The 24,453-nt window shown below is 40.6% G+C and overlaps 1 protein-coding gene across 5 annotated transcripts in view; it reads right to left on the reverse strand.

Moving 5' to 3' along the window:
- The window catches only part of LOC113028358 (adenosine kinase), a 127,643-nt gene that overhangs the window by 23,696 nt on the left and 79,494 nt on the right, over window positions 1–24,453 (reverse strand). For 4 of the 5 annotated variants that reach the window (XM_026178562.1, XM_026178563.1, XM_026178564.1 and 1 more), the window contains one exon: window positions 17,202–17,372. The exons of the other annotated variant lie outside the window; for it this stretch is intronic. In XM_026178562.1, the coding sequence (XP_026034347.1) occupies window positions 17,202–17,372 (171 nt within the window). The remainder of the gene's footprint in view (window positions 1–17,201; window positions 17,373–24,453) is intronic. 5 annotated transcript variants of the gene reach the window in all.

The raw sequence follows: 24,453 nt of genomic DNA on the forward strand, positions 1-24,453 counted from the left end.
AGCCTAGCGGGCCTTAAACAGTCAGAGCAGAAGCTGTATGTTGCATATTTTCTGTGAAGTTATTTATATCGTATAGACATTTTTCCCCCTCCCTCCTTTTAATGAAGTTAAACTGCTGATTTTGCATTCAATCTGAGAAACCTGCAGTCAACTGCAATTTCTTTTGTCGCCTGGGGGAAGTGAACAAGCTATGAACATATGACTACAAACAATATTGTTAGCAAAAAAGTAAGTTATTTACATAGCCCATAGACAGAGGACAATTTCCAGTATTTGGAATCATATATCGGCCACAAGAATGTAATCCTCTGCTTTTAGCTCAGTTTTGGCCTCTACCAGCTTATTGTAGAAATGTCTGGCTCTTGGGATGCTACATTAATTTAATGAAATAGTTGCTGTAAATAGGCTCTGGTGTTATTTTTTTCAGTTGTGGAGCAACGTGTAAAACGTGTAGGTTTGGGTAGATGGTTGGGGAACAAAGATAATAAGTGAAAAAAAAAGTGCTGAAGGAAACTGCAAAGTTGAATAATAATTTTCCATTTGTTCACCATTATGAATGAAACCTAAGACTTTATTCTTTCTTTATTCCGTTAGAGTTTCCTGATCAATTTTACCTTTTAGGGTAAAAAAAGAGGCCTAGACAAGCTTTCAGAATCACCACAGTCATCTTTGTTTCTCTGAATAGAACAAAAAAAACTTTTATAAGTGTATTTATTTTTTTTTGAAGATTTCTATTTATTTAAAGTTCCTTTTAGTAATGTACACGTCAATAAAAAACCTGGGGGCAAAACAAATTCCACTCTGTAATTTCCCTCCTCCAGTTTATGGATCAAATATGGAATTAATCACGTTTTCTGTATTTGTGTGCGAATGTAACTGATACATATTTCTCTTTTTCTACTCAGTCCATATCTTAATATAAATGTTGTATACAGTATGGTTTATGATGATCCTGATGAAGGCCAAGTTTGTTCACTCACCAAACACTTTATCATGCACACCTTAACAATACCGCATCAATTTTTCAGATGAACTGGTGCTAAAAAGATGCTCTGAGATTTTGGTCATTATTGACATGGTAGCAACACACAGTTGCTGCAGATCCACGATGCCAATCTCTTATTTCACCACAACCAAGAGGTGCTCTGTTAGATTGATATCCAGTGAATGTGGAGGCCACTTGAGTATAAAGAACTTATCATCTTCAAGAAATCAGTTTGAGATGATCTGAGCTTTGTGACATGGAAGCAGCCATCAGTAGGTGAATACACTGTGTTCATACAGATGGACATGGTCAGCAACATACTCTTTAAACTGTGCCTACTTTGTACCAATGGGTTCTAACTGAGCCAAGTAAACATCCCCTACATCTTTACACCACCATCTACCTAAACTGTTGATACAAGCCATCCTTTAATGTTGTTTATACCAATTTCTGACCCTACCAACTCAAACTGGGGCTTGTCAGACCAAGCAATGTTACTATTTGCAAATAATTCCCTGTTCCCAGCAAATACGAGATAAACCCATCGTAGTCTTCTGCTGCTTTAGCCCATCAGCTTCAAGGATTGACATGAGATGCTCAGAGATGCTCTTCTGCATGCCCTGGCTGTAACAAGTATTTGCTTGAGTTGCTTTTGCCTTCTTATCAGCTCACTGCGTGTGTGGATATTTTTCTTTGATCATCATAAAGACATTTTCACCCAAAGAACTTTTGCTCCCTGGATATTTTCTCTTTTTCAGATGATTCTCTTTAAGAATGGATGTGTGGAAAAATTGATTTGCATTAACCAGCAGTTGTAACTAATAAACTGGCAGTTAAGCGTGTATACTACAGGTGTTGCTAGACCTCATAATGAATTTGATTCCAAAAGATTGGACAATTTGGAACCGGTTCTCAATTCCTATCCTATCCAAATCATTTAATGCATTGCCAGTTAAAGTACCACTACATATAAGGACACCCAAGAGAAAAGAAATTAATAAAACTGTCTGAGTCGTTAGCTTCCAGAATAAAATATTCCCAGTAGAAAAAAAAACACCAAACAAAACAAAGCAAGTAGTGAGGTTTTTTTCTCCTCTGTGTAACAAGTTGTCGAGCATATGTCACAGCAGGAGTGCGTCAGGGAAAAAAAATCCAATTTCAGTGTTTTAAAGAATCTAAATCAAAGAGCAAACCTCAGTGCTAAGGTTAATAAAAGTTGATAAGCTGAAAAGCGAACTCCCCCAGGCTACTCAGAAAATAAGCATTTATTTGACCGTTAGCCCAAGCGATGCAGAGGCAGAAATTGAATTGTATTTGACGTTGTGGTTTTTTATTCCTGGGTGCAGCCCTGACAAGTTTTTCACACCAAAACCTCTGTTTTCTTCTTCCTCTATATAGCGGCTCATTTCAAATACCTTAAGGTTTTAAGGAACCATAAAGAAGACAACAGTTTTCTATATGTAGAAATGATCACGCCTGTAATGATATTTGGAAATGACTGATCTTTAGAAACCATTTAAAATAAAGTGAGCATGACTGGGTTATAACACGTCAAATAATTCAGCCACTTATCACTACTCACAGATATAAGTATATGTATATAACAATGGCATATGGCGTGTTTTTGTCATTCCCTACATGTCAGCGTAAGACATCACTCAGGCGAGTCAGACAGCTTTCATAAATGCCCAGTATAAACAACATCTGGCATTCAACTCAAGTGTTTCCAGTCAGATTACTACAGTATACATTACAGGGCAGTGGGTGGGCGGGTGGGGCGGGGGGGTTGGAGACTGAATAACTAATCAAGACGATGACATCGGAGGGGAGCATCAGTGTCCTTGACGTGGCCTCGGGGTCACAAACATATCTCCTCCTGGATGTCAGGATGTCAGCCCTCAGCACGAGTCCAGGTGCTGCCGAACAGGAAGCTGCCACCTCAAAGATATGCGGGCGGATAACAACCACAGGTGATTATTAAAACGATCATGCAAGCTGATAGCAACTCACTCATGCTGGGTGGAAAGAAGGCAGCGCCCTGCTACTGTGCGGGACAGATTAGGATGAATAAATCACCTGTACCGAGCCCTCCTGAAGCTCCCAGGAGAATGCAGCAATTCTGCTCAAGCATGACATGCCACAAACATGGGGGTAAACACACGCAGGAACAACACACTCCAGAAAGCCTGGAGTCGCTTTTACTGCCTCTGGGAATTTACTCAACAGCAGCTGATGGTATTTCACTTCAAGTTTTACTGAGCCATTAAGTGGCATGTTTCATCTTCGCCTTGATATTTTCGTACATTCAAGTGCAATCGCTCAGATTTTAATCTGCAAGTCAGTGTATGTTTATAGACAAACTGACATCAACTGCTTTAATCAAATCCACAGAAGAGCTTTCTCAAACTCTGAAATGTGTTTGAGTCACGCCTCATTTCTTTATGTTTTGCTAGCAAAATTGGAAATAGGTAGAGTGATTCATTGAAACATGTAGAAACATCATGGAAAGACACTATAAGAGGCAATATTCAGTCAATATTTGGTAAGACCACATTTACTCTTCAGCACAGCCTGAACTCTCTTAGGCAAGCTTTCTGGTCAATTATTTTAAGTAACCTTAAGGAATAGTTCTCCAGGCTTCCAGAAGGACATTCAAAGCTCTTCTTTGGATGTTGGCTTCCTTTTGTTCCGTTCTCTGTCAAAATGATCCCACGCTGCTTCAATAATGTTGAAGTCTGGGCCTGGGGAGGTCGGGAATGAAGCCATTTCCAAAATATATATTTTTTATGGTGGATCAAAATTAGACGGTACTTTTCTGCATTCCTAATTGCATCAGTTTTGACAAGATCTCCAACACCGCTGCATGAACTGCAGCACAAAACCATGACTGAACCTCCACCGTGCTTTACAGATGGCTGTACATATTCACTGTTGTACGTCTCTCCTGACCTCAAACTATCATTTTGGAAATCATCACTCCTTCAGACTTGTTACCACTAAACTTTCAGTCCAGGTCTTAAATAATTTTTATAACTCAACCCTTCCTTAAGAATGGCTTCTTGACGGCCACCCTTCCACTGAGACCACTTCTGATGACATTTTAGTGAACAGTAGATGGATTAACTGAACTTTGATGGAGATTTTGTTTATCTGCTGTAGTACAGGTATATAGTATAGTTGTCCAGTTTCCTAAAACTTTTAAAGATATGCTCCTCACCATGACGAGATATGCCAAGTTTTCCGCTAACAGCTCTTTGGGAATCACCTTGTTGGTGTAAAAATGCTATTTTATGCCTGTTAAACGTTATATTTAGCTTTTCTCATAACTTCGACTAAAGAAATGGGAACAACTCGTGTATTTTTGCTACAGCCTGCTTGTAACAAGGTCCCTAAAATTTTAAAAGTGGTGCTCCCATTGAGTTAGGTGCCTTTTTATGCTCATAGAACCAAAAAAAAAAACATTCCACTGAAAACATTTAGCTACAAGGACTGAAATGAAAAGGAGTGAAAAAGTAGCCAATGTCCACATAAAAACTTTGAACTTCAGAAAACCTTGGCAATTATTGCTCAAGACCTCTTAAAATTTACAAGATAGTCTGTCTCTTTGGAAGGGAAACTCTAATAAAGATGCTAGGTTATAAAATTCCTACACTGTACATGTCATGCCATTGTGCTTTGGGTGTATCTAAAGAGAATGTTTCTCATTGTGTAAATATTGCTCAGTGATGGTAAAAAAAAAAAAGTTATCAGAAAGAAATGCTATAGACCAGACCCTCCAAGTCTTAAACAATGGATGGACATTGTGGGGGAAAGGATGATTTTCTCCCTAAAGTATAGGAGAGACACCTTTATCGCCTGTATGTCAACCTTGGGACAAAATTCTGAGAATATCATTTGTAACGATGTTTGCAGTATCCCACCTGTTTGTGTTCTTCTAGAAAAATAACAACTTTTCATTTAGCACGTATATATATATATATATATATATATATACACACACACACATACATATATATATATATGGCTTAACACTTGCACATTATTTCATCACCTAAAACTGTTTTCTATTATCTTTGTTTTTTATTTATACATATCTTGAAGGACAGTTATTAAAAAACATGACTCACAGAAACACCTGTCAAAACTGATTTTTTTTTTAAAAAACCAACCTTTTTCCCATCTGCTGTCTACAAGATTATCTATGGTATGAAGACAGCTAAGTCTCAAATAAACATATGCACCACAGAGCTTATGCTTTTTTTATTGACAAATTTGGCCAAACTGACAAAGACTAGATTTGATTTTTTCCAAGTGTAGCTGATTTTTTACTCCTTGTTTTACTCTACACTGGTGTAATACATATTTTTCTAAAAAAAATATTGTGAAATATGTCTCTCAACAGGTTATGTTGTTTTCTGAGATTTTGCTGGTGTACCCATCAACATAGGTTGGAGTCGGGCAACCGTGCTTAGAAATTTGACTTCTTTTTCTTTCTGGTTTTTGGAAATTAAGCTGACAAAGTTCTGCTAAAGAACAATACAGGGTAAAATTATCATCACTGGTGGCACGATAATAAGCCAATTTATCTGACATTTCTTACGAATAAAATAGCCTGAATAAAGGAAATAACCAAAAATCATTGAGCTGAGTTTTTTTTTTTTTTAAATCTAAAAGCAAGTGCACAGTTAGACTGAAGCTTTCATGTGTCCAATTTCAGCAGTGCCCTCGCCTGTCAGTGCATTATACACCTCTAGCAACAGCATCTGCTCCCATCTTTCTTGGTCTACCTACAAGGGCAGGAGAGCGGTAGTAAGCCTATGGGGATGGAAACAGCACCTACAGCACAGGTCCAAAGGTTAAACAATCAGAAACATGTGCACTACATAAATATCTTCTCTGATAGCAATCACAGCAGGGAAAGCAGGGTTTGCATAAGGAGCTCCGAACATAGGATGTAACCTTAGATAGAGCAGGAGGGACCAGATGGGCATTCAGTGCATCTGCTGGGGCTAATGGAAGCAGTGGCAGCAGCAGTGGTAGCTTTGTGCTGGGGGGAGTTAGTTATCAGCCTGATGGCCTTATCAGCGCTGAGGGCCTCTATCACACATCTCACCTCTGGACTCAAACAAGGGGTCAGTACACAACGTCAGACTACCAGAAACCGGTTATCTCTCGAGGAAGCGGATGAAGAAAAAACAGTGGATGAAGTGTTTTAGCTCAGAAAGAGCAGCTATTAAACAACTTCTTTGGTCCTTGTGAGTCTCAAAGAACTCAAATTACAGCACGATTTTTTTTCTGTCCTCTTTTTGTTTTTTTTTTCTCTTTGCTGGACCATAGGTTGTCTTGATACTGATCTCTCTGCCTCCTCTAGCTTTCTCTAGCGAATTATTCCAGATGTTTTGGATCTGTATCTTTTTGCTCCATAATCTTTAGTGTGTTTTGCTGTCTTGCTCTCTCCTCTGCATTCATGTATATCCTATATTAGTGTTGCCTCGTATTTTTTCTTTGTCCTTGCAGGCCTCTATACTGGGGAAGATGCTGTTTTTCTTTGGTTCTTTGGTTGCTTCTCTGATAATGCTAAAACTCATAGATCACCATATTCTTCTACATCTGTCCATACTTCTGGTATGCTCATCACTGGTCCCTGCTGTAAATTTAATATGGTGCTCTAAACTTTACATATTTCTACACTAACTTTGTAATACTGTGCTATGTAAAAAAAAAAAAATATATATCTTTTAAATAAATAAAGATTCATCTCCGTGCTTACAACGATCTTGGCTCAATAGATATGATGTCTCTTTGACTCTAAAGGTGAGCCAGCAAATTAAATCAGCACCTCCATTCTTGCCTTTATAATGTGAAATCTGCTAACCCAACTCGCTTTTGTCTTCCTAAGTGAAGTTTTTCTTTTGCTCCAGTAACTTTTATTGGTGTACGTTTGTTTGCTCAAGGTCCACTTGATTGAATTTTTCAGGACTTGCAATTTCCACACTTAGAGGATTACCATTTCATACGCATATAAAAGCAACCGAATTTCAATCTTGATTCCTGTTCTTTGGGGCACCTTTTTCAGGGTCAATACATCAATTTATCTTACAATTTAAGTGATAGAAATAATATGCTTGGGCAAAACTGCGAGTTAGGAATTGTTTAGCATTCGTGGAGTTTAAGTTCCCTCTAATTAAATACCTGCTGCCGAAGGCCTTGAAAGCCTATTCTTTTAATCAGTGACGTGATTCTACATGAAGACATAATAATGCTGTTCATTTCATGAGATATTAAGGTATTTGTGCTTTACCTTCGTGCCTCTGCTTTATTATTCCAACTTAAAACAGAATGTGTGTGAGATTTCTTTTTTATGTGGCAAGAATGTAACAACCTAAGAATCTGATGAAAACACACTTGCGTATTTCTTGGAAATATGACTTGGTTGCCTACTGATTTCTACTGAATAGATTTTTCTTTGACTTTCTTTATTGTTTACATCTGCTTTATTAAAAAAACGGAACTTGTGCAAAATGTAAATACAAACCTTACATTTAAGTGACAGCAATACAAAGATAACACCAAATGATTTTACTATTTCTTCTTTTCATAATTCAGAAGAGAAGGAAGTTTAGTTTAACACCTGAACCGTCTCGCTCGTCTCACCCCAACTGAGCCTGGTTCTGCCAGAGGTTTCTTCCTCTTAAAGGTGAGTTTTTCCTTCCCACTGTTGCCAAGTCCTTAATCATAGGGGATAATCTGATTGTTGGGGTTTTCTCTGTATTATTGCAGGGGCTTTACCTAACAATATAAAGTGCCTTGAGGTCACTGACTGGCACTACATTAATAAAACTGCAAAATTACCTAAGATGTCATTTAGACTTGTCTTGACTAACTGGACCTGGTCCTGAGAGTCTTCAGTGACAAGAAATTATACCTGAAATCTGCTATGATAGACCTGACGCTTGACTTGGACTAAATCTGTCTTGGTACTAATTCTCAGTAAGGTTCTGCAATCAACTGGTGCAGCATAAACTTGAGGCTTGATTTGGACTTTTGTCTTGCTGAAATAACCAAAGATGTCATCTGAATGGTTACAAATGTTGCTCAAAAACCTCAAAACCTACTTCTTGGTCCCTGCTAACTGCTTTTATTATGTTGGAAATTTGCTATCATGTTTGTGCAACCCAGTATGGTTATCCTGGTGTTTTTCCTCTTGCATATTTCATAGTTTTGCCGCTGTCTTATTCTGTGGAAATTTCACTTCAAATAATGACCTTTGAATGGTGGTTATGTTGAATGGTGATTTTTCTGTCTGGATAAATGACTTTTTGTTGAAATGTGTTTTAGGAAAAACTTTTGATGAGGCTGAGACCAACTTCCTTTCAGTCCATCAATTTTTCGCAGCTTATTATCCAGTAAATTCAACAGACATTTGGTTGCAGGCGGTGCAGACAAAGGTCAAGAAAGCAAACAGCTTTTTTTCCCCCTGCAGTGAGCTGTTGAGAACAGTGACCATACCCTCCTGTGTATAATAAACATGCGAGCATTTGGCCTGCTCTATTTACCTCCTAATGAGAAACAAAGATCTGCTCTTGAGGGACTTGCATGCCTCAGACAATGAAAAACCCAGGGAGGAAAAAAACCTCTCAAAATAATTCAAACCATTTGTGCGCACAGGGGACATGAGATCTTTGAATAAACTGGCCATAGAAAAACTGAGACGATATTCAATATGGTATCTGTCAATGTGGCCATATTCCAGATCAAAATCTGCACGGCAGGCACAGCCCCCTTCAACAATAAGGCTACATGTATGCACAGATCCCATGCGATACGTGTTGCAGGGAAAGCAAATGAACCACATGGCTCATCTAGAAGGAAATACTTTGCACGTTGCATGACGACTGTAAATTAGAGAAAACAATCCTTTCATTCACTTCAAGTGGAAACAAATGGACGCTTTCGTTTCTAAAATAAGCTCACAGGTTCATTGTCCATGGAACAACTAATTAATTTGGTAGTACGGGTGAGTAGATTACGCTTGTTGATTCTGCCTTTGTCAGTTTCTTATCCAGAGAATAGGGGAGTCCTCCAAACGACACTGGAAACCATGACAGTATAGTCTGGACTGTCGGAATACAATCATGAGTAGACAAAGGCAAGTCCTCCCGCCAACTCTGTGTGGATAAGAGGATTGGAGATGGCGGGGGGGGGGGGGGGGGGGGCGCGAAGCAACCAGCCAAACTCCAAGCAGCAGTGATATGGGAGGAGGACGGGCATCGGGATTGTAAGGGCATCTGGGAAGCCCGCCGGTGTTCGAAGTTCTGTGAGTCGCTCTATAGCAACAAGCTGATATCCTGCACTCTCTCCTGCTGCGACAGAAATATACTCACCTCAGCACTAGCAGTACGTGGGCACTATTGATCTGCTCCCAGCGCAATATCTCCTCTTACATCCATAATTATTCTCCTTCAGAGAACTCCAATGTGTGCCCTGGCTGCACGACTGGCTGGCTGGCGGGCTTTCTATCTGCCCCCTTGTTAAAGATGCTCTATGGTCTCACATTTCACATTGCACTGCCAACGACCCCCCTCTTAACCCCGGCATTTTCAAATATTTCATGGTTCAGTCCCAGGGTTGGGGAAGGCGGCTACGGCACGGCACAATTACAGTGGTTAGTCGGACTCCTCTGGTGGAGCCATGCTGGCTCCTAAAGTACCATGACTCGCAAACAGACAGCCAGGAAAAACAGAGGAATGTCAGTGAGACCATTCTTCTTCTTCTTCTCCTGCGCCGAATGGCTCTCTCTGCCTGCGCACACACAGGACGACTGATGGCTTAACAGCAGCAACACTTTCTGTGATTGAGTAAAGTAGTTCCCAACCTCTTCGTCTTACAAATGAAAAGTTAGTTCGCAAACAGTAAAAGACACCTTTGCTCTTGGTTTTCAACTTCACCCTCAGTGCATAAATATTTGTGAACAACTGACATTAGCGATTCATTCTGCTCACGTTGCAATCAAATGGGTTAGAAATGTTTTTATATCTAACGGATAAACATCTGAAATGCTCATCAGTTCATTTTTTCGTGCTTTCATGCTGTTGAACTGGATGACTGTATTCAGGCAGATTGCCTAATGATGATCTAATCCAGAGGTTCCCGGTGTAAAGTTGGCTATACACCTCATGCACGCCTTTGCTGCAGTGTTTGTTATACCACTGAGATTTAAGCTCCAGTTATACTTTTGGCATTTACTTTCGGGCTATTCCATTCAGTTCCTTTTAACTTCCTTTTTTCCCCCTTTTTATTTCGTTCCGTTTATTCCAGAGGACGGTGGATCAATATGATGTAAAATTCCAAAAAAATAGAGCCATGCTTGAATTATTTATGTAGTTAGAGACACTTTTACAGAGGTGGAAGTCAACTTTGTAGTTTTTAACAATCTACATTATAAGATGCAGATAGAGATTTTAGGGTCTGATTACAAATGCCTAACCTTTAAGCCTGTGCACTTGGTCAAGGTTATTATCAGTTTGTTGCAGTCTTGTTTAGTGAGCTTTTTGTAAATCTTTAATTTTTGTTATAGGTCAGTGTTAGTTTCAGGAATGTTTTTCCCTCAGTGTTTCCCGTCTTGAAAGCATCATTTGGTCCTCCTGTTTCAGCTCTCTTATGTTAAGTTAATTTATGTTTCTGCATTTTTCCAATTAGTTTTGGTTCTTAGTTCCTGTTTTATTTTGACAGTTTCTTGTCGCAAGTGTCTTGTTTCTAGTTTTACTTCCCCCATCTGCTTGACTGGCTTTGATTATTGTCACCTGTGTCGCGTTACGCTACTGTGTCCACATCTCCTAATTGCGCTCATGTGTATAAATAGTGCTGTCTTCCCTGCTGTCTCATCTTCTTTTAACCTCACTCCTTCTACTTATTCTCTTATTTTGGACTTTTCATCATCTGACATATAATATCAACTTTTATTCAGTCAGTCTCTTGTCTCTACATTTGGGTCCTTATCTAGCAATTCATGACATTTCTAAAAAATGAAACATATCCACACACTTTTACATCTGGAGACTATCCCAGAGGACGAGAGACAGGTTACACCCTGGACTCCAGAGAACACAAAGATTCTCCATTTTTGATGACATCCACAGCGATAATTGATCGAAAATCACCAGTTAACCTAACATGCATGTCTTTGGATGAGTATTATTTATCCTTTTGCTGTAAAACTAATTCATGTGGGGATTTGTGCCCTCTCAAGGCCATCAGTAGTTTAATCTGACAGAAAAAAGTTTGTGACGATGGCCTCAGAATGAGAATGTCAAATTTCACCCAATTTAACAACAAAAATGAACACATACTTTAAAAAAATAAATACATTTCAGCTTCCACAAAGAAATAAATCTTTTTTTATAAATATTTTTTTTACTTTGTCATTTTTCTTTTTTTTTTTCTCCAATAGCTGGATATTGCACAAAATAAATGATTTTTGAACAGTGGAAGCTTAAACTTTAAAATAAATAAAACCTCTCAAAATATGTGAAAAGATTTTTTTTCATCCATATCTGAAGCTACATTCGATATGAAAAAAAGTCAAGGATGTAGGTAGCTCATGCACGAAGCACACATCTGGCTCCATAAGCAAAATACTGTGGCTGTAATTTCATGACTGAACTTCCAATAGTTCCAAAATTTGGTATGTGAGATATATATATATATATATATATATATATATATATATATATATATATATTAAACAAAAGATCTACTTTAATCCGCTGTCAGTGTGAAATGAACATCTAGCATTTATGTAACCTGATGAAACATGAGACTCAGGAGGAAATGACTGATGCAATTAAAGCAAAGTACACACGACAATTAAGGAAATTCAACAGTGCCAACGTTTACATATTTTTTTTAAATCCAAGAATGTTTAATGTGATTTCTTATCCCCAGCTGCATGTAATAGTGATTATAGTAGTGAGAGAAGAAGAAGAAAAAGAAAACAATTGATTTCAATTGTCTTGGGTCTTGGGGAGGGCGGATGTATGAGGTAGTATTCAGGAAAAGAAAAAGAGAAAAGAAATAAGTAAAAAGAGCAAAAATAAAAGCAAGGCAGCCTTTGCATTTAGCCAATCATCACAGCTAATGCGGCTATGACTCATCATACAACTCACTGACTGTACGTCACACTGAGGGTCAATGTACTCTGGCGCTGAACGAAAGGCATGTGACTCATCACAGAAATAGCACATTAAATTAAAATTCAGTTGTGAAAGACACAAAGGAGAGCGGCAGCTAATACTTCATGTCTTTTCCTCCAATGACACATTGTGATTGTTCCGCTTCGCCGGCTTTAGAGATGGTTCTGTGTTCATCCTCCCAGTTGGCCTGTGGGGCCTTGTGAATAAACACATAGAGGTTAATGTCTCATGTTCTCCCCCCACCACCACCACCCTCGTTCTCTGCAGACAGCTCTGACAGGAGAGGAGAGAGAGAAGAGCCTAAAAGGAAAGCTGTTTCAGTAACACGCTAATCTGACTCTCGCATCTCTTTGTTTTAGGCAGTAGACGGCATATTTTCCCCAAGCTACCGTTGAGAAGCACATCTCGAGTCTGCTGTGGGTGAGCTGTCAAGGGGAAACTCTTTTTCCTATTCTTTTTTTTCTTTCTCCTCTTTTTTTGTGCAAAAAAAACACCCATCAATACCCTAAGGGCCCTTTAGTGAACTTGCCATCACCTACACATACTGACAGCAGAGAGCACGTACTTCCACAGTCCCGCATACGTCACTGAGGTGATAAACAGCCACGGGTCTCACCACAGAGATAAGGCTTCCAAGCAGTCTATCAAACAAACAAAGCCAGATGACGAATCTAGAGAGATGTTAAGAAATGACGCCGTATTGCCCATGTATCTCCTCTGCCACCCTTTTTTTTCCATTCACACATTGACAGACAGACACACACACACACACTCACTATATATATATACATATGTATATATATATATATATATATATATATATATATATATATATATATATATATATATATATATGTATATATATATATATATATATATATACACACACACACACACATATACACACTTGTACATCTACTTTAGTCTGTCCTGGAAAAATCATTAGAGATCCCCCCTTCCACCCCATGCACACACAAATACGCACAATGCATGTAGATGGAGAAAAATAGGGCTGAGAGCCAAAAGACCTGAGGGGCTTTTCATGACAATAACCTTCTGTGGAGTTGCTTGTATCCCTCCACCTATAGATCACTGAGAGGTGCTGAAGGATGGATGGGAAAATAAGCAAGATAACCATACAAAATATTAGGCGAGGAACATTCGCACAAAGTACAGAGGAGGAAGAAATCCGTGTCATTTTGCTCTCATGGCCTGGAGAGATGGCAGGCTAAATGCTCTTTTAAAACAGCTTGAACATTGAAATGATGATGGCTCCTTTTGCCTCGGCGAAGCACATTAATACATAGCCGAACGCCATTTCCACTTTTGTTAAATGGCTCACCTATTGAGTATTCAATTACAATGGCTGTCTCTCGTTTGGAAGACGGGGCTGGGACCCATATAAATAAGCTCCCTCTGAGTGTGGAGGTGCAGAATGCATTGGACAGCAATGGAAAGCATGCAGAGCTCCTGTATGGGGGTGGTATATAATGTTAATGGCTGAGAAGTGAGGAGGTTGTTCGGTACTGGCTGTGGGGCAAAAAACTAAGCACATCATCTGCAGCACTGTTTTATTAAGGAAGCGCATTTTTAAAACATTCTGACAGGGGAAAGAGAAGCCGAAGCACACGGACTGATCTAAATTGAGAAAGCTGTGAATCCTGGCTAAAAGAAATATCAGTCAGGGTGAATAATTCAGCCTTGATTAATCGTTCCATTTGTCTATGATATGCCTAAAATGCCACAAAACAAATCCACCAGTAATGGTCCAGTCCTCCCTCCCCCCCCATTGTGTGGTTTATCTCTCATGCTCAAATAGCAAAAGCAAATTGTGGCTAATTTTATCGGCGAATCCACTGGCATGTGGTTTTTCCAGCGGTAATGATTCCCTCATTCGGGCCTAATTAACTGCGGCCATTAAATGGAGGGAAATGTAATGCCCTGGGTTCCATGTCAGGTAGTCAGAGGAGGACAGCACAGGAGGACTCAATTAGGCCGGTGCTGTTCCCAGGTTATCACACGACATGTTTGCCAATTAAGAGAAGTAGCGTCTGATGTCTATGCGCCTCTGCCGGCACCACCTCCGAGGTCCTGCCAACGCAGAAACCGCACTGCCCCCCTCCTCCTCCTCCTCCACCTCCCCTCAGCAGTGAAGGAACAGACACTACACTATGCCCCAAAAAGGCAGTAATTACAGGATGGATGGGAGACTGTTATATAAGCACGAGGCTGCCGATAGAGCAGGCAGGGCCTGCTGATGCCAGGTTTAAAACAAGTACCAGCAGGATCGAGTTATAGCAGAATTACCCAGGGTAGACTCAAACACAGACACATTTCAACATCAGAAGCTGGCAGGAGAGAAAAAACAAAACAAGAGAAGAAACAGAGGCTATTGACATGTTTTGAAGTCTGCCGTGTTGCAAAACTGTTTGGGAATTTAAAAATGATTAAACGTGAGTTGTGATCTGGCTGAAATAAGTTCCCAGTCGTGGAAAAATAAGGTGGCAATCAAAAACGATCTCGCTCAAATTTATTACATGTCATTTTCAAAACATGAGATCTTACAGCTGCTTTAAACATTTTTTTCCCCAAGTGAGACTAGCTCTGTATCGTGACTCAGTAAGTGTGGGAGAGGAAGGCAGAGACAAGCAGACACATTAGCCTTCCCTTATGGCACATTCTGCAAGGCTATAGGAGTCAGCCTGCATGATCCTGACTGTCACTGACTTGTTATGAAAGCATCGCGGGCTGAGGGTTATCCATCACATTGGGGGGTGGAAGCTGGGGCGAGAGGACGGCCGGGGGGGCTGGAAGGGGCAAGCGTGGGCGAGGCGGCTCTGTTGCCTGTCACTCACCATGCACCACTGCATGACCGGCAACCTTGTCTGGCTTGTGCACAATGGGAGGTCTGGGGCTCGACTGTATGAGCAGTCATTCCCCCCTCCCAGCAGCCAATACAGAGGTGAGGGGGTGGGGGAGCCAAAAGGAGTCAAAACACTCTGGACAGGCATTAGTCCTATACAGACCCTTGAAGATCTCACTGCTTGAGGCGGCTGAGCAGTTAATCAGCCCTCTGTTTCTTTTCACTGAAACTCTTATTTTGGTGTTCTTAGCCAGGTTCAATTTCAGAAAGCGAGCCCTGACAGAGTCTCCGAAAGATAATCTACTTCAACAAACATACATTGCAATTATCCGGAGTCATGAAATCGTAATGACTGGAGGTGTGAGCAAACTTCTTAAACAAACAGTTACAGTACCACCCACTAGAAAATACATAACGCTTGCAAAATGTACAGCACGGTTTAAGGAGACAGAATCGTTCCTCACAGCAATTAGGAAGCAAGAGAGAGAGAGAGAGGTGCATATGTAAAAGGGAGGTCTTATGTTGGGAATGGAAAAGAGGGGAAAAAAGCTGAAGTCAGCAATGGCAATAAATCCTCAAATGCTGAGCAGTTTCTTCCAGCTCTGTCCCGGTCTGCAGACCCCATCTCTAACCTGAAGACGGGGCTCTGTTTAGTAACTTTAGCAGTGGGGAGGCAAGTTCAGCCCAGTGAACATCCACTCCACTTCCCTCTGCTTTGCGCCTGCCCCCAAAGGTGCAGTTTGTCCTCAGAGTTAAGCTCGTCTGCTCTGTTAGAGGATACTTCCCAGCAGCAGCACACTCTGTGACCACAGCTTGACCTCAAATCACCTACTCGCTTCCACAAAGCGGAGAAAAATCGATAGATCAACTGGGATGGAATGGTGACGCAAGTGAGATGATTGATTAACGCGCTCGGTTTTATTCATCTCTTAATAGTGAGCGAGAAGTGAGACGTTAAATGGATACTGAGGAGAGCAATAAGTGGAATCAAAGGTCGGACACAGCCCTTTGATTTTACTTTAAACATGGCGACATATGAAGCACTCAGACAGGACGAACCCCCAGCGAGAGAAAACACAGAAGTGCGATAAACAGGTGTTATAGTTCATTGAATAACACTAAACTGTTTAAGCAGAAAAAAAGGCTTAAGTAAATAAATGATTGATATCTCCACACTTTCATATCTGAGTGTTTAAGAACATAGGTAGTTTATGTATAATATCTATATCAAGAGTATTATGCTTCAGTTTTTGTTCATTCAATGCTACTGTACTAAATCTGACACACGCTGTGGTGAGACAAAAAGGCTAAATGCGCAATGTTAGCGTGACTATGCATAAAGCGGAATGATTTCACATTTTATCGACTAAAAAACAAGAAATTGTTGCACAAGGTAAAATTATACATACAGGCTCAAATATATACCCCTACTAATATTTGGTTGAATCTTCCTTAGCAAACTGAACCTCAACCAGATGCTTTTGCTGACCCTCAACAAGCTTCTGGCTTAATTCTGGCTAGATATTTCACTGCTCAAGTTCCTCTAAATTGGTTGGTTTCTTGGTTTGGACCTAAGTTTTAAGCATAGTCCACAAATTTTCAATAGGGTTGAGGTCAAGGCGTGTGGAAGCCAATTCCAGATGGTTAATGTTAGCCTGCTTTATCCATTTCAGTTTGGGATCATTGTCCTTTTGGAAAATCTGATTGCCACCTAGCTGTTGATTTGAGGTCACATTGAAGGATTTGGAGGTAATCCAAGCTGTCATACATACTGTTACAATGGTGACCATATTAAACCTGGCTAAAGTGCCACCTTATGAGGTCAGCATTTATTCAGGTAACGTCTGTGAACCGAAATCTCAGGCTTCAGACTGCTCTACATACTCCCCATGTATGACGTCAAAGAGAAGAGGGACATCCTTACTATGGAAATCTCATTCAGGAGCAGCAGCTGTGCACTTGTAAACCTGCTGTTCACATCTCTTGTTTGCAAAGTGCAGCCAATCAAAAGAAAGGAAGAGGGAAAAGCAGCTAAATCAGCTTGTCTCAAAGCCAAATATAAGAATTTGTCAATTTCAATTGTAAAATTTGCAAAAACAAATATAATAAGCTGGAAATATCTGTCCTAAAGAGGCTTGAATGCACGTCTCGTTTCACTTACCGTCTCGTTGCCGAACAAGATGTCGACATAAGGCATAACCTTCATCAAGGGCTCTTTAAAGAATTGGCTGATGAATGGTGCCGAGAGGTTCATGCAAAAAATTTTGTTCTTATCGGAAGCGTGTCTTGCCACCTTGACGATCGACTCCGGGGACACAGTGAGGAAAAAACCCTGAAACAAGAGAAAATATTTACTACATTATAATTTCGTGGGTTTGACTGACATCAGCTAAATCAAACAAATTAATCTGTACAGTGCCTGCGCACAGGCAGAATTATCAGTGTTTTGACAACGGTACATAGGCCCAGAAATGACTGAACTGTAACGGGCTCCTGTGAACTGAAACACTTCCAACAGCTAATTTGTAGGTTTTGGATTCTGACGAGGTAGTTTTAGGGTGACATGGCTTGATAATCTTGAAATAACATAGCAGCCAAAGGGCAGGAAAAGGAAAAAAAGAAACTGCAGTGCTCAAACACTTATCTGAAATGGTTTCTTAGAACATAAGCGGAGCAACAAAGAAGAGGAAAAAGGACAGGAAAAAATCCATCCAGGACAAAGCCTGTGGCTGAGCTCCAAGGCTTGTACTGGAGGAAGCAACATGCACATATCCGATGATAGGGCGAACAAAAGTCTTGTCTGGACTCTCCTTACTTGGAAACAAGAGAGGCAGGCCCACTCATTGTGTGAATGAATACAAATCAGGTAAGAAAACACCTTTGTGTTTCAGGTGGAAACCTGAAGCGAGACTCTCCTGCAAGCCACACAAAAACACTCCTCCTTTGATACTGATCTTCTTAACCTTGTTTTTCAGCAACAAGCTGCTCTGTAAAACCACTGTGTCACAATAGGGGCAAAGGGGAGAAGGAGGGGGGGGGGGCAAGTTTCAGCTCATTGATACATTTAATCTTGCTGAAAAGCTTCCATTGTAGACTACAGTGCAGTTCTCATTAAAGCACTATGACATTTGCAGCAATAGAGGAGCGACCTCTATGAAAAAGAACAGGGTATAATACCAGTGAATAGAGGGTGACTGTGTAGTCAATCAAATGTACAAGGCATTACAATGCAGCCGTGCTGAGGTGAATTTTTTTTATTATGCATTCATGTGTCATTCTGCTCTCTGGCCAGACATTTTTGTTCCTCTGATGAGCTTGTACGTCCTGCGGGCGTTTTTCTCGGGGGAAAAAAGTCTTCAGGTTGAGGCTCAGGTCATCCTGTGGTTGCTGGGTCACAGTACCATCTGTCGAAAACTAAAAAGGTGTTTTCAATGGGTCCGCCGGCACAAAAAGAACTCACTCTGGGCTAATGGCCCATCACTGACCCTGACATTTTTCTTTTGCGGTGTGCCAATGTGTCAGAGGAAGGGGAGATTGTTTTCTGACACAAATGGTCTTTTTTGGTAGTTGAAAATAAACTGTCATGGTTACCGTAATGTTAACGCTGATCAAAGGCCCGTGGCTCGATCAAATATCCCGAGGGGTGGTGAACTTTAAAAGCCAGCTTCTCTAATCACACACTGGCTCTGTGTAATTTACTTCTAACCTCAGTACCACTGCCAGTGCTATTGCATTAAACTGCTCAGAAATGCAGCAGATTAAGTGATGTTTGAGTGGATTATAAGCTTGAAATACTAAAAAAAACAATTTATACTTATTAAACCTTCAAGTCCATTTTGGTGCTTTGGATAAACTTTAACCTCAATGCATTATGTTAATTGTCTAATTAGCACGATATGTTTATTAATATGTTATTAATGCTATACAGTTTTCCTAACAGACATCTGGTTAGGATGTTTCAGAGAAGAGATGTTTCATGGGCTATGAACAGCACCTCAGTATGTGAATGCAAACAAACACATAGGAGGAAGAATAGGTGACAGGGACACATCGAGATGATGACAGCCAGGAGGAGAAAGAAGCCTTCACTAAAGGGTGAAGGGTGACTACTGGTATGAACTTTGTTTAACTGGGTGTCTGCATAGCCATTTTTATTTCTGAGAAAAAGCTATTAGGAGGAGCGTGTCAGGCTACATTTCACTGTGTGTTATACTTGTATAACTATGCATGTGACAAATAATAAAGAACCTTGAACCTTGAACCTATTAGTATACTAGTCTGGTAAAAAGTGTAATGTTTATGTAAATTATTTATTACTTTGGGTAACAGTATATATTACTGTTACATGCACACACAGGTAGATCCTAGGGTCCTTGCAGGTTCTGATCTGCCTAGCCACCACCTAGCAATGGGCGAAAATGACTCACTTTTTTTGCATTTCTGTACCTAAAACGTTCTAAAAACATATAATTTTTCATTTCAATGCAATAACATCTCATTTATACACACAAAAGCTGATATATGCATGCCTTGCAACCATTTAGCAATAGGCTAAAATGACCCCTTTTTGTGATATTTGTTTTATGCATGGGCATGTAAAGCAATCCTTGTGAATTAAAAGCTCAATCTGTGGAGGCTTTATTTTCCACTCTTGACTACCAAACTCACTCTTCAAAGAGCTGTAGCATCCTTAGTCTTAAGCATGCGATTTAGCTTGGAACACAGTAGCCCCTTCCTCCTATTGTTATTCAAACCTCCTATTTACGAGGGGCAGCCAATCAGAAGAAAGATGGCTTAAAGAGAGATTGGCTTTAACAAAGTTAAGCTGAGGATCAGTATAAGATAATTAAGGGTTATTTTAAACTATGGCTCTTAAAAGCTTCTCTAGCTCAAAAATAAGAACAAGTGGCTCTGAAAAGATCAGTCAGATAGAGAGTGAATGGAAAATACATCAGACCACCCTCCTGAAAAAAGGAATTAAATGATAGACACACAGACAGATAGATGATCTAACTCCGCTCCAAACTACAGGAACCCTGCAAAACAGTCCAACATAAACTATAATAAAGTAAAGCAAAGGAAAATAAAGAGTTTTTATGTAGTCTTTTAACATCTGTCAAAAAACTCAGCTTTGAAGAACAAAAATCCACTTAAAATATTATATAGTGTACATTATATTGCAGGAATCCTGCTCATAAAAACCATGTAGGTCGTTTCTTCCAAACGACACACCAATCTTGTGGCTTGCGGGGAGAAAAAGTCAGACTTTGAGGCATGCAAAATTCCAGTTATCATCAGTAGTCTGTGCTGACTACGCAACGGGAGAAGTTAAGTCTTTAACACTGCGACGCAGATCGTGTATCACGAATACCAGATCTAGTTTCCCAGGTGTCAGAGAGCTCTGTGAAGTGGGGTGACGATCACATTTCCAGGTCAAGATGATCAAAGTGCTGGGTACACTTCGTACAAATTCCACCCAGGCACAACATTCAATAAAGCCTTCAGAAATGCATTTTCCTGGCAGACAATAATGCAGAGCGATGTTTGGCCATGTCAAGTGGTAATTTGAGGGAAGAGCTGGAAAGGCACAGCATCCATTTTCAATGTTTACGCTAAAAAGAGGAATGACTTACACTTTAGGCAGAGAAAGAAAATGTCTAAATGCTACTCTGAGATGAAATTAGTGGTAATCTAACCATAGAGGTCCTAACCAGCAGCAGCAGCAGCACGCTATCACACTTCCTCTGCATTGTATCAGTGTTTTCCCTGGGGCTGCTCACATCTGAAAAGCTGGGTGTGATGGATGGCATGGTGTCACTGGGCTTAAAATAAAAGTGGACATCTGAAGGGTAAAAATGATCTATTTTGGGAAGGGCATTTTCATTTGCGCCAGCAGCAGAGGTGGTCATGGAAAAGAAAAAGCTTCTTTTTTTTTAGGTCTAATTTAATTCTGCAGGAATAAGGGGGAGTGTTCAAAGTAGTGTGTCGTGAAGGTTTTATTTGACACTTCCTATTACTCAAGAATGATGGAAAGAATTTAAACTATCACCACCTCAGTGAAAAGAGTAATTACGTCCATGGCAATTGCGCTAAATTTAATCAAATCTCCAGATCTTAGTTTTATTTATAAAACCACTAATCACAGATTTGTAGAGGATTTTCTCAATATTTCCATATGTATGAAATGAGCATATCCAATGTGTAAAAGGTTTCTTGTAGTGATAAACACAAAGAAATGCTAACATTGCTGTCGCCTGCTGCCCTAGAGATCTTTGTTACATCTTTTATCCCACCACTTCACAGTTTAGCTTCACTTAAAAGGCCAAAGTTAAATTTTCCAGGTACAGCAGGCAGCTGTTATGATATTTTGACTGCCAAGCAACAAATGGCAGAGAAACAATATTAGCAACTAGCTGCTGGTGTAAACACATATGTCCCTCAGGAAGTGGTGGACCAATATTAAATAGAACATACACTCCATTGCCAAGAGTATACGCTCACCCATCCAAATCACTGGATTCAGGTGATTCAATCACTTCAATGGGCCACAACAGTGAGCTGTTAGTTGTACTGTAACTAAGTGGAAGTGACTGGGAACAACAGCAATTCAGCCATGCAGTGGTAGGCCATGTAACATCACAGAGTGGGGTCAGCAGATGCTGAGTTCGCCAGCTTTCTGCAGAGTCAGTCACTACAGACCTCCACACTTCACGTGGTCTTCAGATTAGCTCAAGAACAATGCATAGAGAGCTTCATGGAATGGGCTTCATGGCTGGGCAGCTGCATCCAAGCCTTACATCCCCAAATGCAATTTAAGTGTTGGATGCAGTGGTGCAAAGCATGCTGCCACTGGACTCTAAAGCAGTGGAGAAGTGTTCCCTGGAGTGACGAATAATACCTCTCTATCGGGCAGCCAATGCAATCACAAGGTAGTTTTCAGTGCAGTTCCCTCTGGGAACAGTCATTGTTCTGGCCAACCAGTTGGGCAATATGTATTGTTCCCAAGCAATTGGAAGTTGCCAGGGAATCGCTGACGTGATTGCTCGTTGCACATCTCTTTGGAAGTGGTGGTCACATGGTCCACCCAGGCTATGGCTAGATCTCAAAAGCAGTTGTTTGCAAATACAGTCATCGCATGAACTTCTATATTTTTTCCCCCACTGCGACCCTTTGTGGCCAACAGAAGAACTTGTGCGCTGTGCTTGAAAATACAAATCATTATTCTAGCTGTGTGCCTTCACCCTGTTTAGCACAATGTCACACTAGCCGACTACAAACCACATCATCGCTCTGATACACTGCTCACAGTTTGTGATCTTGCTGCTCGATTTCTATCTATTACCCAAACACGAGCAGCGGTTTCACATGCTTTTCTTTTTTCCTAGTTTCAGCAGAGGGCGGCCTAATGTGACTTGAGACCCTCAATTCAAGTAAAGAAAAGCTTCAATCACACAAAAAGTCTATCGTGCCATCAGAATAAAAACCTGAGATTCCTCTTTGAGCTGCCAAATGTAAAGAGTAGACAAGAATGGAGTTAAAGTGTAGAGCAGGAGAGACATTTGACAACTAAGAGCAGCTACAAGACTGCAGCATTCGACTAAGACCTGCATGAAATCAGACACAGCAGCACGATTTCAATTTTTAAAAAACATTTTTTGGCATTTACTCTAGCGATACATAACCTTTTTCATAGCAAAGCCCTGCAAGCTAACCTCCAGTGTTTCAAAAGACTCCCAGGCCATGCTATCCCTGTCATTATCATAGACAGCCCCCCCCATCACGCTCTCTGGTGCACAGGGTTCATTACACAGAATTAGATGTCACACAGATCAGAGCGCCCGTGATGCCACACAGTGCTCTCCTCCTCTGTTATCTCTGTAAAGCACCGTTGCGAGGTGGATCGATAGCTGAGGTTTGGAGCTTCATTAGCTCAGTATGACTCCATCTCCATCAAGACACCTCTGGCATGCTACGCTAGTGTCGCGAGATATATTTTACTCCCCGATCGTGAAGGTCGTGCTGTTTTACACACAAACACACGGGGGACAAACAAGGCCTTTCACACCTACTGTGCTGTGGGGTAGTGGAGCTGTGGGTGAATCTGTGTTAGGCTCTGGCTCAATAGACAGGAGAAAGAATGATGACAAATAAACAGAGGTAAGTGATTAATGGTGTCACAAAGTGCCTTGAGTGGAGGGGGAAAAAATTACAAGGATGAAAAGAGCTAATTTAAGGCTTTTCATTTCAAAGGAAAATGAGCGCTACAAAACAACTGGGATTTTCACAATGCTAATGATGTTTTGTTTGCATTGAAACGGCCAGTTGGTTTCATTTGGAAACAAGTTCAATTAAACCAACAGAGAAGATAAATGTGTAACAACCTCACAACATGATTGAGCATTCACCGCCCTTTTAGGATGTTTGATCTGACTGCGAGGCAATTCAGGCGCGCTGATAGCATCTGCCTCTTCTTCTTCTCTTCCATTAAGAATCATGTTCTGGTGAAGCTTATCAGACATCTAGGAATTCATTCACTTCTTCTGAGGGAGGCTGGAGGGAGGCCAACTGTACTGGAAACAGAAGGGAGGGCCCGTCTCTCTAAAGGACGCTTGGAGATGAGGAAAAGGGGGCTATCATGTCAGCCGGCATCCCCGGGGCAACATAAATGTGCCACGAATGCTGGTCTTAACAACTGGGCAGAGACATCGCTTACTGACTCCTGCAGGATTTATTCCTAAAACATTTTCTCTGGTTTAAATATTACTCAATTTTTAAACTGGTGGATATTTTTCCCTGATGTTAAACAGGTCTCTTGAGGTATTTGTGAAATATAGAGATGCTAGAAGCTAGAAGGTCAGAACCAAATATACTCGGTCATCTTCATCACACAATAAAGCCAACATCTGACGGGAGGGTGTGTCACACCACAAGCCTGTATAACCATCAGAGGCAGCAAAGACTAAGGTAGTAGCTAAAAAAAAGAAGAAAGAGGAGGTTTTAACCTCAAGTTTAGGTTAAGGTTCGCTGGCATCACAACACTGGAACAATTGGTTTGATACAAGCGGTATCTCACTAAAAGTAATTCAAGATCAGCTTCAGGGTCTCTTCAGATGGCTGCCTTTTGCTCTCCCGTTAAGCTCTGCAGTTTCAAAAATGTGTTGGCCAGGGGAAAAGGCCAACTTGAGCAGGGGAGCAGGATGCCAAGGAATGTACTTAAGATCTAAAACAGACAAGATTTAAAGCCAAGAGCATTTAAATGCCAGTACTAATCCACAGAATAATTCACTGCATAGCACAAAATGACTCTCCCTTACAGATACCATATGGCACCTATACGAAGGCAAAAAATATGGCAGGAGAGACGCTTCCCTCTGTTAAAGCTGCGCTGTCTATGTGATGAAAGAGAGAACCGA

This window comes from Astatotilapia calliptera, chromosome 8 (genome assembly GCF_900246225.1).
Source record: "Astatotilapia calliptera chromosome 8, fAstCal1.2, whole genome shotgun sequence".
In the NCBI taxonomy this organism is placed as follows: Eukaryota; Metazoa; Chordata; class Actinopteri; order Cichliformes; family Cichlidae; genus Astatotilapia; species Astatotilapia calliptera.